Source organism: Neovison vison, chromosome 14 (genome assembly GCF_020171115.1).
Source record: "Neovison vison isolate M4711 chromosome 14, ASM_NN_V1, whole genome shotgun sequence".
Classification (NCBI taxonomy): Eukaryota; Metazoa; Chordata; class Mammalia; order Carnivora; family Mustelidae; genus Neogale; species Neogale vison.
In genome coordinates, this window is record NC_058104.1 from 39,748,829 (window position 1) to 39,764,571 (window position 15,743).

Genomic DNA, 15,743 nt, shown 5'->3' on the forward strand with positions numbered 1-15,743 from the left:
CCTACAGATGCCGATTGATCGGTGTAAAATGCTGCCTGCCTGGGCACATTTTAGAGAGAATTATTTATTTATTTTTAGGTCTTGCTATTTTTAAACTCCATTTTGAAAAAATTTCAAACCTACTGAACAATAAAAGAATAGTACAATGAACTCATGTGTGCTCTTCACCTAGGTTTATAATTTTTCACATGTTTTACCACGTTTCACGTTTACCGCGTGTTTCACCACATTTGTTTTAAGATCTTTCTAAATACACATATTGTTGGGTCACCTGGGTGGCTCAGTGGGTTAAAGCCTCTGCCTTTGGCTTAGGTCATGATTCCAGGGTTCTGGGATCGAGCCCCGCATCGGGCTCTCTGCTCAGCAGGGAGCCTGCTCCCCCCTCTCTCTGCCTGCCTCCTCTGCCTGCTTGTGATCTCTGTCTGTCAAATAAATAAAATCTTTTTAAAAAATAAATATACATATTGTTATTGCAGAGCCATTTGAGAATAAGTGGAAGGCCCTTTATTCCTAAATTCTTCTATTTTTTTTTATTTCACTTATTTGACAGATCACAGCAGGCAGAGAGAGAGAGAGAGGAAGGGAAGCAGGCTCCCTGCCAAGCAGAGAGCCTGACTCGGAGCTCCATCCTAGGACCCTGAGATCATGACCTGAGCCAAAAGCAGAGGCCTTAACCCACTGAGCCACCCAGGCGCCCCATTCCTAAATTCTTATTTACAGTTTTTTTTAAAAAGATTTTATTTATTTATTTAACAGAGAGAAATCACAAGTAGATGGAGAGGCAGGCAGAGAGAGAGAGAGAGGGAAGCAGGCTCCCTGCTGAGCAGAGAGCCCGATGCAGGACTGGATCCCAGGACCCTGAGATCATGACCTGAGCCGAAGGCAGTGGCTTAACCCACTGAGCCACCCAGGCGCCCCTTATTTACAGTTTTTAGTGTCAGTATGGTCTCAGATTGTTTTTTAGTTCAATTTGTTTTATCCATTACTGTCATCCTTTTAAAATACTTGGTTGGAGTATAATTTACATGAAGTAAAGTGCACAGATCTTAAGTGTGTGGCTTGGTGAATGTTTCATATAAACCCATCTGTATAATCACCACCTAGGTGAATAGAACATTTCTAGCACATTAGAAGGCTCCCTCGTGGCCCTGTCTCATTATTCTTTTTGTTTCTGATTTTGACCAGTGGAAATTGCATCAGCCTAGTTCTTTTGTCCTGATAAGTCCCCACATTTCTTCACTTGCTTTCTGGCACAAATTATTCCAGGCTCATCTTACACTTTCTCTGCTCCAGCCTGGGAATTGGTCATTTCTCCCAAGGAGTCCTGGTTCCTTGAACTGGGGCCTGTCACGTTGAAATCAGTATCTAGACTAGCGGTCCTCATTCTCCTGAGATGTGACTACTTCTAGGCCCTTTCAGAGGTTAGAGCTAGAAAATATACCTATTTTTAAATCTATGTTTAAAATCATACCTCCAAGTTCAATCAGTCATAAGATTCTTTCTCTCCTTTTCCCATCTCAAATTCCATAGTCCCATACTAAGATTGTTGGCTGCCAAATACATCAATATGTTTATTCACTTGCAAATATATTTAAATATAAAAATATATTCACTTGCTCAATTTCTGAATAATCCTATTATAATAACAAACGATAAGCCTACTAAGTAAAGTTCAAGTTTTCTTTGCCAATTATTTTGTCTTTAGATTGGTGGTATAAAGTCAAAGTACTCTGTTCAAAAGTTACTTGGATTCGTTTTTCTCTTATATGGTTGTGATCCCAAAGTGCCATTTCTAAGATAGTGGTTAGAAGTAAATGAATTCATTCTGTGCCTCTTGCTGGAACAGGATCTCCACCAGGGTAAGGACTCCCTCCGCCCCCGCCTCCCGCCTCCCCTGCCCCGCGCCGCCGCTGATAGTTTAGCGTTTAGACGCTCGGCAAATATTTATTGAATGAGCAGGTGAATGCCAGGGTTGAGCTGTGCACTGAAAAGTCTTAACAAGTGAGTCGGTCCTGGCAGTATCTCCGCTCGCCAGGCTGAGAACAGAGTGTGCTACTCCCGAGGCTTGTGGGCGGCGTTGGAAGAAGACTGGGGCAATGTATGACCCCAGATGGTGAGCCCGCGGGCTTTGGAGGTATTCAAGAATCCGAGCAGCCGGAGGACGAAGCAGCCCCTGCTGGTGGACGGGCCACGCTTCGTCCAAGGCCACACCAGGTGGCAAGCTGGGGGTCCAGGCTGTGAGCTCCGAGGGTTCAGAGCTGGACGCGGCCCCTGAAAGCATACACTTAGAGCCAATCTCAAAAAGAGCGGATCTGGTCAGTGATGCCAGGAAGGGACCCAGGGAGTCCTGCCCACGTCCGCGAACGTGAGACGCAGCGACCCCCGCGTCCGGCGTGCCCAGACGCCGCGCTTCCGGGTGAACCAACTTCCGGGTCCCGTTCCGGGCTCCCACCGCACTAGACTACAAGCACCCCGCCCCCGTCGGCCCTCGCAGATGCTGTGCGCTAATTGGCTGCATCTGAAGCCCCGCCCCAGCGTCTCTGCCTTTGGAACTCCGAGCTCTAACGCCCGCGCCAACCTCGAGACTCTCCGCTTCCTATTGGACTGCAAATTTCCAATCGAATTGTTTTTGAACCACAGTTTTCCAGCGCCGCTGGCCATTGGCGGACAGGATGGGGGCGGGGCTTGGGGTCGCTGCCGGCGCCGCCCGGGTGTAAGGTAAGGGACGAGAGGCGAACCCCGCGATAGAGCGGCTTCGCGTCGACCCTGGCTTCTCTCTCCTCCCCTGCGGGTGAGCCTGCGCGAGACCCCGCGCCCCCTCCCAGCGCCCGCCCAAGTGCGCCTGCGCAGCAACAGCCACCGGCCAGTGTGCCCCTTCCCTTTTTCCTCCGCACCTTTTCCCTTCCCCTCCCCCGCCCCCCTTCCTGCCCTGACACCCCTCCCGCCCCCTAGGCCCTTTCGTGGGGTCTCCCCAGCCCTGATCCTTCCCCCACCCCGTCCCCATCCCCGAAGATCCTGGCGCCCCAGCCGCAAGGGCTGCGCCTCCGCGAGCCGCGATGTGCGTCCTCCCAGAGCCTGTGGGCCTCACTGCCCTCGCTGCCTTCCGTCTCCCCCACACAGGCCCCCACCACCTTCAGAATGACGCTGGACGTGGGGCCGGAGGATGAGCTGCCCGACTGGGCCGCGGCCAAGGAGTTTTACCAGAAGTACGACCCTAAGGACGTCATTGGCAGGTAAGGCTTAAGGCAGGGAAACAGAGGTCCGGAGAGCTCGGGCCCTGGCCAGAACACACGGTTCCATCTGAGGGCTGGACAGTTCTTTTTTTTTTTTTTTTAAATTATTTGCTTATTTGACAGAGAGAGAGAGAGAGAGAGAGAGATCTCAAGTAGGCAGAGAGTGTGTCGGGGGGAGCAGGCTGCGGGAGCCCGATGCGGGACTCGATCTTCGGACCCTGAGATCATGACCTGAGCCTAAGGCAGAGGCTTAACCCACTGAGCCACCCAGGCGCCTCTGCATAGTTCTAAATGGGAACGAACAGTGGTTAGTGGAGGACCACTTGGGGACTTAAGTCTTTGTCTGGGTTACTCCCCATTTCTTTCACATTCACTCATTTATGTGCTCAACAGATGTAGTTAAAGCAACGAAGGTCCGCCAGACGCAAAGCCAAACACAGGGAGCGTAGAAGAGAGATTTATGCCTTGGAGAAGGAATAAGTGAAAGAGACTCATGAGCATTCACGTAGCATCAGGTTGTGGGATGGGGCTCAAAACCCCAGCTTTCCACAAGGGGTGATCTTTGGGTCTTGAAGGATGAGTAGTTCAGCAAGCAGGAAATAGAAGCAAGGCTCCCCTGGAGGGACAGTGGCAGGTACACTTATTCATCCAAGGTTTCCTAGGCACGCACCGTGTGCGAGGCGCAGTGTGTGAGGCACTGGGGATACAAGTCTCACATGGTTTCTGTTCTCCTGGAGTTGGTAGTCCAGTGGTAGAGACAGACAGTAAACACAAAAACAAGACAACGGCCCTCATCTGCTCAGGCGAGCGGATGAGAGTCATGAACAGCGCTGATGCTTGAAGGATGGGCATGAACGGAGGATATATTTGGGGCGGAGGGAACCGCACATACGAAGGCACAGGCAAGAAAAGGCCTGTTCTAAAGCAATGGGCAGATGGTCATGGTGACTGGGATGTAAGAGTGGCACGGCCGGAGGAGATGAAGTTGGTACGTAGAGGCCTCAGGCCATGATGAAGAATTTCGATTTTATTCTAGTGAAACTGATGGTTTCAAACAGGGTAGTTAAATTAACATGGTCTCATTTATATTTCTGTGATCTGGGGGCTAGGAACGCAGCCTTTCTATGCCTCAGTTTTGCCGTTTAGGTTGGGAATAAAAACAGACCCTACCGTGTAGGTTGCTGTGAGGATGGGAAGAATTAATATGATAGTCTTAGAACACTTCTGGCAAATGTAAGTGCTCAACATGAGTATGTTACTACATTTAAAAAAGATCATTCCGCCTCTTGTGTAGGAAATGGAGAGGAGGGGGACAGGAATGGATGTGTGCAGACCAGTTAGGAAGCTGTTGATTGATTCAGACAAGAGACGGTGGTGGTTTCGATTTGAGTGGTGCGGGTAGAGACGGGGAGAGGTGGGGAGATTGAGGTGACGAGTCTTTCCTCACAAAGACCAATACAGTTTCCTGAGAGAGCAGAGATGGGCCATAAGAAGAAGAAAAGGAAATAGGAATAATGTCTAAGGTTTGGTTTTGAGTGCCTGAGTACCATTTTCTGAAATGAGGAAGGCCAAGGAGGATCGGATTGCCCGGAGGGCCGAGCAAGTTAAGAGTTCAGCTTTGGAAATGTGAAGTTTGAGATATCCAGCTGGAGCTGTCAAGTGGGTACGTGTCTCTGCAGTTCAAGACAGAGCTGGGATAGAGCAAACCGTTTGGGAGGCAGTAGCATATACATAGTAGCTGGTGAGACAATATATGGAAAGAAGTGAAAGGGGCCAAGCTCAGGCCCTGGGGCATGTCACCATTAAGGAGTCAGGAAAGGAGGAGTCAGCAAGGGAGACTAAGGAGATAGCATCTTTGAGTTAGAAATAAAAACAGGAAAAGAATGTACTTCTAGAAGGCTGGCGTGGTCTGCCGTGATCAGTGCTTCTGAGGCCAGGAGCGCAGGAAGGGCTGACTATTAGATGTGTTCGGAGTCCTTTCAGATATCACATGCGGATGTGATAGAGGCCTTTAGGATCAGGAATTCTGGAAAGGAATCAGCCTTGAGGCAGTGCAGTGGGAGCCATTTGCACAACCGGTACTTAAATCGCCCAGGACAGGACGGTCATCGGGGGAAAGGGTATCTGGAAAAGAAGAGAGCTGACATCCAAGTCCTCAACTGATGTCGGGTTCAGGAACAGGTGAGGGAGGATTCACTGAGGCTAGGGGAGCCCTTCGGGAAGAACAATGGTTCTACTGCCATGGGGTGCAGAGAGATCAGTTTCGGAGGAAGCAGGTCAGGGAATAGGTTCGTTAGCCTCTCGTTCCAGCATTACTGTAGCAGCAGCATCCCTGGTCTCTGTCTTTTCCCTGTGTTTGTCCTGCACAGTAAATTACGTGTACACTCGCACTAAATGAGTTCCCAGAGTGCCAGTTTCTTCATGTATGAAATCTTCATGTCTGAAGCTTTAAAAGAGCTTGCTGCATTCTAGAAATTGGTGATAAGTTCTAAGTCACTGAAGCAAAGATTGAATAGCAGGGACATAGCCAAAAATGAGACTGCGAAGAAACTGAGACCGTTTGGTGAAGGCCTTGAATGACAGGTGAAGGAACTGGGATTTTACTTCCATCTTGCAGGTAATAGGGAGGCAGTATGGAGAGAATACAGAGTTGAGTGTCCTCCGTAGTTAACTGGATAAGGTTGAAATTATTAGGGCTCACTTAAAAAGAGCGCAGTTTTTGCTCTAGGGGTCCCGCTGAGGAATGAGGGTACGCTTAGAGCTTAGTTGAGCACTTAAGCTGGACAGGTTTTAAGCAGCAGTGACATAATTGGGGCGGTCATTCTGGAAGCGGTGCGGTGGGTGGGTCGCGCGGCCGAGGTTGGCAGTAGGGACGTGGGTGAGGAGGCCGTCGTGGGGGTGGGGGTGGGGGTGGGAAGCAGATCTGAGAAACACACCGGAGGGCGTGGGCTGGTTGCATGTGGTGGATGGTGAAAGGAAGGGGAATGCCAAGAACTCCACTGAGATTTCTAGTTAGGGAGTCTGGTTGAATGGCATTACCGTTAATGGGGGAATTAAAACTGTCAAGTGGCAAAGAGTAAGACAGTAGGAAGTGGTAGCAGCAGCAGGTTCTCGTCCCACTTAAGACGGGAATTCAGATTTGAAAAGAACAGCTCACTGACCAAACATAACACATCTGTGGTCTGTGTTTGGCTGGAGGGTCAGTGGTTTAGATCTCTTGATGGAACCAGAGTTGGTGACAGGCATTCTAAGCAAAAGGGATGACGCAAGAGCCAAGGAAGCCGTGAAGGGCAGCCGGCGAACGAGCACAGGAAATGGGCTGTGAGGTCCAGTCCTAGAGAGATTTGTACTTAGCCTGAGGGACTTGTAGGATCATAAGGAATTGGCAACAGGTTCCAAGCCAGGAAATACATGTCTAGGACTTTGTCTTCACCATGCCAAATGGGTTTTTCTTCTTGTACCTCGTGGCACTGGACACCTCTTCAAGCTGGCCTTGTCCACACTTCAGAGCCCGCAAAGTGGAAGTCCAGAGACCTGATGTCAGTGGGTCACTTGGAGGTTAATTAGTGGCACATTTGGGACCTACACCAAGGTCTCCTGATTCACAACCATGTTCTCCAGTCAATGGTCTGCTGTTTATTTGGAGCCTCTTACACTTGAGGTATTGTAGGAGAACTTTGGAATTTAAGGGGTACTCAAGGGAAGCGTGAGTAAAATTTGGAGGGAGCCTTAGATCGTTTCTTCTTGCTTACTCCTTGTGGGGTTCCCGGAGAAGGGGCAGGTTCTGGGGCTCAGTGTGGAAAGGACCTCCCTAAGCTTCTCCGTGCAGGGAGCCGCTGAGGCTGGATTCGAACCCAGCACCCCGCCTGCCTTCCCTGTGAGCTTTGTGTTGCCTCTTGCTGGGTACTCATACGGCTTGCTGAGGCTACTGTGAAGCTGCCGTAGGCCAGGGCGGGCCGCGGCAGGCTGCCTTACCGTCCGGCTGGGGCTTCCGAATACGGAGCAGTGGAATGAGGATGGCGAGGCTCGGCTCTGTGGAAGTGAGCCGCAGGCGGCCCTGACGCGGGTGCGGTCTGACCCTGGCAGAGGAGTGAGCTCCGTGGTGCGCCGCTGTGTTCATCGAGCCACTGGCCACGAGTTTGCCGTGAAGATCATGGAGGTGACAGCTGAGCGGCTGAGTCCTGAACAGCTAGAGGAGGTGCGGGAAGCCACGCGGCGAGAGACGCACATCCTTCGCCAGGTCGCCGGCCACCCCCACATCAGTGAGGCTGCGTTCCCCGCTCCCGTTAGCGACAGCCACCTCCTGCCGGCCCTGCCCCAGCCCATTCCCCCCCGCACTGCCTCCACACCTCTGCTCCCTTCGCCATGGCTCTGCTCCACCTCACAGTGTGGCCAGCCTTTGGGTCCCTACTGCCTCCTTTTGGTTCTCCTTCCTTCCCAGTAACAGCCCACTGCCACCTCGGGGTGGAACGCCCTTTAACCTGCACCTGCTCCTTTCCATCTCGTATCTCTGCCTTTCTGCCTCTTTCCCAGTCACTCTCATCGATTCCTACGAGTCTTCTAGCTTCATGTTCCTGGTGTTTGACCTGTGAGTATCTCCCTGCCCTGATCTGAGAAGCGTCCTCCTCCCCTCCGTGCATGGCCCCAGCCTGCCGGTGCAGTGGGCTAAGATTAACCTGCTCACACCTTCCCATGGGCCCGTGGCCCTGGCCCCTCTCCCTGGGTGCCCTGAGGAGGCGAGTTCTTCCAGAGTGCTCAGGACCAGCCAGTTAAAAAGGGTTTCCGTGACCCCCGGGCTCATTGTCCCAGTCCCCATGGTTATAGATCAGCAGGGAAGACTGAAGAGCTGAATACTTACCGACAGATTCTTGCTCCCCCGTCTCTTGCTCTGAACACCCTACTTGGTGTTTGTCTCTGCCCATCGGTTCATTTCCTGGGCAGTCTGAATCCAAGTGTGAGATGTTCTACAATACAGTGTAAACCAGTGCAAAGGCACGTCAGAAGAGTGGTTTGAATAGCAAATAATTAAGAGAGACCTCTGGAAAAATTTCACAGTGTCTTCGTACAGAAGTGATCCTCTGTCAAAGGGGCGGGGGAGGTAGGAAGCGTCTCTCCCCTCGCCATGCAGCTTTGCAGAACCGTTGCAGGCCCCCAGGCAACACCTGACTTCTAGGGTCCACGCAGAGTTGCAGTTATAAACTTGGTTTTTGAAAGACAAGATAAAGATAAGATCCTGCCCAACTTTTTTGCCATTATTACCTGTGAAATTTTGGCCCATGGTCTAGATAGATTCACTTTAGAGGGTCCTCTTTGAATAATGAGTCTCCTATAATGAGGACCTCCTGTAAATTGCTGCCGCAAGGAGGTTCGTATTCTTGCTAGCAAGCAGCCACGGCAGGGCGCGTGCATTTTGATGGGCGACCCCTGGGCCAGACTGTCCCTGGCATCCAGTTCACTCTTGGGGCACTCTGATCGTGCAAAAAAACCCAGAGAGGACTCTCTCTCCCCTGGCATCTTCCATAATATTTTCTATGAGCACTGGCTTATTTTTCCTAGCCCCCGTGTAAGGTGCACCTACCTCCCAACCCCTCCTGTTCCTTAGGATGCGGAAGGGAGAGCTGTTTGACTATCTCACAGAGAAGGTGGCCCTCTCCGAAAAGGAAACCAGGTAATGACTGAGCCTGTGGCCCGTGGGCTGACCAGGGGACAGGGCGGGGTAGGGAGAAGCAGAAGGAGACTGCGCCTCCCCCAGGTCCATCATGAGGTCTCTGCTGGAAGCAGTGAGCTTTCTCCACGCCAACAACATTGTGCACCGAGACCTGAAGCCCGAGAATATTCTCCTAGATGACAATATGCAGATCCGACTTTCAGATTTTGGGTTCTCCTGCCACTTGGAACCTGGCGAGAAGCTCCGAGGTGAGGGGGCCTGGCGCCTTAAGAGGCTTGGGAGGGAAGGAGACCCAGGCCTGCGGCTGGTGAGCTGGGTCTGACAACCGAGTACCCAGTATCAAGAAAAAGGAAGTCAGTGAGCACTTGCCAAGTACCTGCTGTGTGCAGAGCCTCGTGTGCATCTGAGTGGGCTTTCCGGTCTGCACGGGGGAGGGGACACAGCCAGGCAAGGGACCGTGCAGGGGAAGCCAGGATGGGGGAGCGCCTGATTCAGCTGGAGGGACCTACGGAAGGCGGGGTCTCCAGAGCTGGGCCTGTCCCCTGAGGAGGAAGGCGGTGGAGGGCTGGGGCTGGGGTGGGTCACAGGCCTCAGCTGCGTGTTTGGGCTTTGGTACAGATAGGATGGCAGTGTGCTGCTTAGGTGCTAGGAAGAGCCCCATGTGGCCAGACTGTGCTGCTCCGCTGGTGCACTGGAACTCGCCGTCTGTGACACCACTGTGTCACCATTGTGACAGAGATATTTTTAGTGCAAATGGAAGACTTCACAAAGTCTGACTGTGGACTCCTTAGAGCTATTAAGGTACTTTCTGTCCGTTGTTGGCTTGGCGCTGTGCTAGTAACAGCTGACGTTCGCTGGCACCGCACTAAGTCTATATGGCTGGGTTCTCTAGATCCTCTTGACCCCTCTTTGAGATAGTGTCTGGATCACCATTTGATAAATGCGCTTAAAGAGGTGAGGGGACTTGCCACAGTCAGGTAGCTGGGACTTGAATAGTCGGACTCCAGAGCTCGTGTTCATAACCTATGGACTTAACATGTTTGTCTTGCGGATGCTGTGCTTTGTTTCCCTTTGGGCTTCCCCATATACTTTTTCCCATTCTGGAACCATCCTTGCTCCTGCCCCACACCACCCTTGCCCTTGGCTTTAGGAATTCAGGTTTCCCTTTAAAGCTCCAGGTTAGGTTAGATCCCCTGCTTTCTCTTCTTCTTCTCCCTTCAGGACACACCTCTTACCCTATTATTTCTTGTTTGCTTTCGGATAGACAGCTTGGTAAGGGCACATCTAATTTCACCAGCGTCTAGTATGGTGCCTGGTACGTGGTGGGCATTCTTCAATACTTTTGGTGGGAATGAATTACCCAGAAGAGTCAGGCCTATTAAGCTCTCCTGGAACACGGTTGGGCAGTTGCAGATGGAAGGGCAGATGGAAGATTTGGAGCCTGAAGCAGAAGCAGCTACATGTAACATGGATCAAGTCGTGGAGGGCTCTGTGTTGCAGGAGTCTAGACTTGAGTCCAAGGCCGTATGGGGGGGGGGCAGCCAGGGAAGGATTTTAAATGAGGGACTTAACTAGTGTGTGCCCTAAGAAATCCCATAGTCCCACTCATTCTCCTTGGGTTTGAGCGCTGGTTCCACTATACAGAACAGCGATCATAGGTGGAGGAATCGATTCGGGCAGAAAGGAACATAAAAAAGAGTGAAGGTTTGTTTTCTCTGTGTATCATGTATGTCAGAACGTGATAGAAGGCTGTGTAAGGGGTGGGGGGTGGGATGGCAGCGCCAAAAGATACGGGGACTGAAGTCAGTCCAAAAATCAGATTTTCCCAGGAATGCCACAGGGAACCTTGGTGGGCACTTGAGTTGTTCAGCAGGGATGGGGCTAGGTGAGCCCTCGGCGGAGGGTGGGCAGGAGCAGAATGGGAACCCTTTCGGCCCTGGGAGTGTGGGGGCTCAAGCAGAGTCTGGAGTTAGGGACCCTTGAAGGAGCTGGTGGCATCCGTCAATCTCAGCCTTCTCTCCCCAGAGTTGTGTGGGACCCCGGGGTACCTAGCACCAGAGATCCTTAAATGCTCCATGGATGAGACCCACCCCGGCTACGGCAAGGAGGTCGACCTGTGAGTGTCTGGTCTCCCCGCCTCCCTGCTCCTCTGTGTCCCGTCGTTCACACGCCTGCCTGACTCCGCTCTCCTCCCCAGCTGGGCCTGCGGCGTGATCTTGTTCACGCTTCTGGCTGGCTCACCCCCATTCTGGCACCGCCGCCAGATCCTGATGTTGCGCATGATCATGGAAGGCCGGTACCAGTTCAGCTCGCCCGAGTGGGATGACCGTTCCAGCACGGTCAAAGACCTGGTGAGCCAAGGCTGTGAGTGGGGTGGGGAGGAGGCCCAGGCGCTGCCTCTCACGCTCCGGGGTTCCCCCTAGATCTCCAAGCTGCTCCAGGTGGACCCTGAGGAGCGCCTGACAGCGGACCAGGCCCTGCAGCACCCGTTCTTTGAGCGCTGTGAAGGCAGCCAGCCCTGGAACCTCACGCCCCGCCAGCGGTTCCGGGTAAGCCTGCAAGCCTCGGGGTTGCGCCTGCTCCTCCGTGCCGTGATCTTTCTCCTAGGGCGGCTCCTGCACTGGAGTTCACGCGGCCTCCCGCCTCCCCACCAGGTGGCAGTGTGGACCGTGCTTGCTGCCGGACGCGTGGCCTTAAGCACCCAGCGTGTCCGGCCCCTGACCAAGAGCGCACTGCTGAGGGACCCTTACGCGCTGCGGCCCGTGCGGCGCCTCATCGACGGCTGTGCCTTCCGGCTCTACGGGCACTGGGTGAAGAAGGGGGAGCAACAGAATCGCGCCGCCCTCTTCCAGCACCAGCCCCCCGGGCCTTTTCCCATCACGGGCCCTGAAGAGGAGGGGGACTCCGCTGCTATCCCCGAGGAGGATGCTGTGCTGGCGCTGGGCTAGCACTTGGGCCTCGGGGACCCCAGAGTGTAGGACTCTTCCGGAGGAGGATTTTTATCATTCCAGCTCTTCTGGGCTTCGGCCTCGGGCCTTGCCCCTCAGGCTGGCCAGGCCCAGCACTGCTTGTACCACCATGAAGAGCAGCCATGTACCCCTGCCCCCACCAGCCGGGGCTTTGGGGTCGGAGCAGAGGGGGAAGGCAGCCACTCGCGACACCACGCCGGGCCTCATCTGTGCTGCTTCTGCCGCGTTTGCAATAAAATCTGCACGCCAGAGGGAGCCGGTGCCCAGTGTCTGGTGTCCGGCTTTGGCACAGGAGCCCAGAAGGTGCTCAGGAGCAGGGCCGGGATGGGGCTGCCCTGCCCTGGGCGTTTATTGGGGAAAACGCTGGGGGTCACTTGGTCTTGTTCTTGCCTTTGCCAGAAGGTGGCTGGAAGGGCCGCTCGAGGGCGGTCAGCTTGCTGCTGAGCCGGTCCTCGCTGGCCTGGAGCTGCTCCTCCATCAGCTGTTGGAGCTGCCTCAGCTCCTTGTCCATCTGGGTCCTGATGTAGGCTTGCAGGCTGGAGACCTGGCCTGCCGGGACAGGGGAGAAGGGGCAGGTCAGCACCAGCGGCCATGCAGCTTGATTTCAGGGAGAGCAGCTACACCCCTTCCGCGGAGGGGGTGGGGAAGCTGGCCAGCCTAGGTCCTCCGGGTTGCTGATCCGCAGGCAGATAGCTCCTGCCTCCCCCCAGCAGCTGCGTCTTAGTACCTGTTTGTCACCTTGGACTTGTGCGTAAGGAAGCGTTTGGAGAAAGGGCCTAACGCAGCCCTGCGGTCCTGATGTGGTCCAAACCCTTCATTTTATACCTGCCCAGAGTCACGGGGGACCCTAACCCATCCTCACTTGGCTCCGGCTCTGGCTCCGGCTCCGGCTGGATCCCTGTTTCTGGTTCCTCTTGTGGGCTGACGCCCTGCTCCACCTCCTCGCCGCCTTTCTCTGCAGGCCAGAAGCAGGAAGAGCCTTCAGCCCCAGCCCCAGCCCTGGCCCCGGCCCTGGCATTCTTCCTTACCTGTCTCCTCCTCTGGCAAGAGCTTGGGGGGCTGTAGCCCCACGTAAGTCAAAGACAGATCCAGTCGCACCTGGGAAGGAGGAGGAGAGGCTGAGAGGCGGACGTCTGCGCCCAGTGAGGGGGCGGTGAAGGGCGGCCTCCGTACCTGGGGCGTGAAGACGTATTTGTAGAGCTTAAAGTGGCGAAAGTAGGTGTTGACCACATAATCTGCCAGGGCCAGCAGCTGTTCCTCCCTAAAGAGGTTGATACTGAAGGGGGGCCGCTGTGGGGGTGGTTGGGAGTGAGCGGTCTGACCTTGTCCAGGAACCCTGACCTTTTCTCCGGGTGCCCAGTGGAGGAGCAGGGAGAGGCCCCTGCAGCCTTCAGAGGAAGACGAGGCTGAGGAGTGCGACAGGAGACTGGGCTAGGGCTTAGCTGTGGGAGGCCGAGGATCTCGTGTCAGGGGAACTGACCCTGACTCCATGGCAAAAAAGGACACTGATGAAGTAGCGGTAACATTCCTCCACGTTGCCCAGGGGGGTTGCTGGGAGAGAAAACAGATGCACAAGTGAGTCCCCGCCCAGAGAGTCCTTCATGTCGCTCCCTCGCCAGCCACCTCACTGAGCATGAGCTTTGGAAGTGAAGAGCTCTAAGGTTGAGTGCTTGCTTCATTCACTCCCTCAACAGCACCCACAATGCACTGTTCTAGGCACTGAACAAGGCAGACGAGATCCTGCCCTTAAGTAACATATAATAAAAACTACGGAATTTCAGCCCGTGTTAAACATCCCACAGGATACCAGTTCCCGGAACAAAGTGGGAGGGGAAGGGGGAGCTATTTCCCTAAGCATTGTCTCTGTCCTGGTGTGTATTACCTACAGTATCCCTCAGAACAGTCTCGTAAAGTTGGTGCTGTCTGTAAGGAAGGGGCGGTTGCAGAGCTGAAGGAACCGTGCACGATAGTGCTGCGTGTAACGACAGACCCGAGGTTGCGGGTGGTGGCCCACCACTGCTTCCCGGGGTCCCTTGTGCCCTCCCCGCCCCCACTGTGCCCTGGGCTCAAACCCTTTGGTCGCTGCCGCCTCTCACCAACACAGGCCTTATGAAGGTCTTGGAGCAGGGCACACGCCGTGGATGTCTGTTCCAGCGAGAAGCCCTGCTGACGGCAGAAGAGAAGCGCGTGGGAGAAGAGGTCTAGGGTGATGGCCTCCTTCAGGCTTGGCTCAGGACAGCTTAGCCCCAAGAGCTCAGCTAGCACACTTGGGAGGGAGACAGGAAGGAAGAACTGAGCAGCCCCTTCACCACCCCACACTGGAGCTGCGCCTCCACGCCTTCCCAGCCCAGCCCTTCAGCCTTCCCGGGAGCCGGCTCTTCCGCTCTTCCCTGTCCCGTCCCCATACTCCCTCATCTCCTCAGCGTTGGCGGTCTTCTCCAGCCTGTGCAGGGAATGGAGATCCAGGTACTTCCTGCCGTAAGAAAAGAGGAGACGAGGTGTTGGTGGCTTCAGGCATCAGTCTCCCGACGGGGCTGCGATGGTGGAGCGTTGGGCTGGGGACCAGACCTCAGCTTGAGGGTTTGCCCTTCCACTGCCCTCACTGGGCAAGTCACTTGCTCCCTGGGTGTGACTTTCTCCACTGTAAGTGAGGGGTGTGGTGTGAAGGAACTCCTAGGGTTCTCGTCACTTATACAGCGGAGGGTCGGAGGGTCGGGGAACCTGTGGCTGTCCCCGTTGACAGTGCTCCGCGGCCGTGCGCCCACCCTCCCTCTTTGGACCGGGGAGGCGGGAAGGCTGGAGATCTCGTCGTCTTGGGTAATTGTAGTTTCCTCATCTGTCAAATGGGGACCGCGCCCCTGTCCGACAGGCCTGCTGGGGAGGAATAATGCGAGCCTAAGGTGTAGCTTTTCCCCAAGATTCTCCACACTCACCACATGCAGATCCGCGGTTGGGGCAGCGGGGGCTGCGGAGACAAAACGGATTGGGCAGGCGGAGCGTTGCCACCCCCGGCCCCAGTCCCTGACCCCTCTGGACTCTCCAGCCCAAGGACCTGCTCGCGCGCCTTCTCATTTTAAGGGGTGAGTGCGAGCCACGGCGGCCGGCCAGGCTCCGGGGGCCCTAAGTACTGCTCAGAGCAGCCAACAGCGGGAGTCGCGGCCCCTGCCTCTTCAGCAAGGCACCCGGAAACGTCCGGACGGTACGCGGCACGACGACGGGGGGCGCCCTGCCGGGAGCCCTTTCACAGGCGCTCGGGAGCGGACCGCTCTGCCCCGCCCTCACCGGGAACAAGTTGGCCGCAGGGTCTGCATCCGCTTCTCCCGAGGCCGCCGTGGTTCCGGACTCGGTCCGCCCCCCCGCTACCGTCCGCGTGACCGACCCCTCCACGGAGCCGAGGGCCCTCTGGGGCTCGCGCTGCCCCGCGGGGGGCTGGTCACGCTCCGGCTGTATCTTCAGGGCCGCGAACTGGCCGGACTTGTGGCGGATCATCTCGTCGCTCTCCCTGGGCGCGGGTCACCCCAGGCTGCGTCCCGCCCGGGTCCTGGGAACGCCGGGTCTCGGGCAGGGATTGTCAAGTCCTCCCTCCAGCGGCGCCTCAGCCAATCTACGGCGCAGGGAGGCCGGGGGCGGCCAATCCCAGGGAGCGTCTCCCTCCGTCTCAACGGCGACCGTTGCTAAGGGAGTTCGTGGAGCGGGGGGAGGCAAGTGTAGGACGCTCACCAATCAGTGAGAAGAGAGGGCGCATGCGCAGCAAGTTTCAAGCTCCGCCCCCGTGCCCTCGCTTCAAAGTGGCTAACAGGAGGTAGGCGATGCCCTTAGGGCTGGAGGATGTGAGTGTGGTGTCAGTTGCCACGGGAACTGTCTGCTGGCCAA

The 15,743-nt window shown here is 55.2% G+C and overlaps 2 protein-coding genes across 5 annotated transcripts; one reads left to right on the plus strand and one right to left on the minus strand.

Moving 5' to 3' along the window:
• Positions 1-2,683: 2,683 nt before the first annotated feature.
• On the plus strand, positions 2,684-12,125 carry PHKG2 (phosphorylase kinase catalytic subunit gamma 2). Of its 2 annotated transcripts, none has more exons than XM_044232647.1 (10): positions 2,684-2,718; positions 3,121-3,233; positions 7,320-7,495; positions 7,767-7,821; positions 8,836-8,901; positions 8,986-9,149; positions 10,927-11,017; positions 11,099-11,252; positions 11,325-11,450; positions 11,556-12,125. In XM_044232647.1, exons 2-10 carry the CDS (start codon positions 3,139-3,141, stop codon positions 11,847-11,849), a joined length of 1,221 nt encoding a protein of 406 aa, XP_044088582.1. In that variant the 5' UTR covers positions 2,684-2,718; positions 3,121-3,138; the 3' UTR covers positions 11,850-12,125. The 2 variants fall into 2 exon arrangements, with proteins under 2 accessions (XP_044088582.1, XP_044088581.1); XM_044232646.1 differs by lacking the exon at positions 2,684-2,718 and adding an exon at positions 2,726-2,791.
• On the minus strand, positions 12,124-15,419 carry CFAP119 (cilia and flagella associated protein 119). Of its 3 annotated transcripts, none has more exons than XM_044232649.1 (9): positions 15,153-15,419; positions 14,804-14,835; positions 14,278-14,343; positions 13,967-14,136; positions 13,351-13,421; positions 13,044-13,160; positions 12,899-12,968; positions 12,733-12,825; positions 12,124-12,419 (listed from the first exon to the last, which is right to left on the minus strand). In XM_044232649.1, exons 1-9 carry the CDS (start codon positions 15,357-15,359, stop codon positions 12,241-12,243), a joined length of 1,005 nt encoding a protein of 334 aa, XP_044088584.1. In that variant the 5' UTR covers positions 15,360-15,419; the 3' UTR covers positions 12,124-12,240. The 3 variants fall into 3 exon arrangements, with proteins under 3 accessions (XP_044088584.1, XP_044088585.1, XP_044088583.1); XM_044232650.1 differs by lacking the exon at positions 14,804-14,835 and adding an exon at positions 14,592-14,744 and having other exon boundaries at positions 15,153-15,251; XM_044232648.1 differs by lacking the exon at positions 14,804-14,835 and adding an exon at positions 14,439-14,744 and having other exon boundaries at positions 15,153-15,251.
• Positions 15,420-15,743: the final 324 nt, after the last annotated feature.

What these genes read in the sequence shown, in the direction of transcription:
- PHKG2 (XM_044232647.1), top strand. Translation starts at nt 3,139, where the DNA reads ATGACGCTGGACGTGGGGCCGGAGGATGAGCTGCCCGACTGGGCCGCG. An exon ending in CGCCGGCCACCCCCACATCA is followed by an intron (nt 7,496 to 7,766) that starts GTGAGGCTGCGT and finishes CCTCTTTCCCAG; the next exon opens with TCACTCTCATCGATTCCTAC. An exon ending in CGCCCCGCCAGCGGTTCCGG is followed by an intron (nt 11,451 to 11,555) that starts GTAAGCCTGCAA and finishes CCTCCCCACCAG; the next exon opens with GTGGCAGTGTGGACCGTGCT.
- CFAP119 (XM_044232648.1), bottom strand. Translation starts at nt 15,181, where the DNA reads ATGCAGACCCTGCGGCCAACTTGTTCCCG. An exon ending in CTGCGGCCAACTTGTTCCCG is followed by an intron (nt 14,745 to 15,152) that starts GTGAGGGCGGGG and finishes ATTCCTCCCCAG; the next exon opens with CAGGCCTGTCGGACAGGGGC. An exon ending in TTTTTTGCCATGGAGTCAGG is followed by an intron (nt 13,161 to 13,350) that starts GTCAGTTCCCCT and finishes CCACCCCCACAG; the next exon opens with CGGCCCCCCTTCAGTATCAA.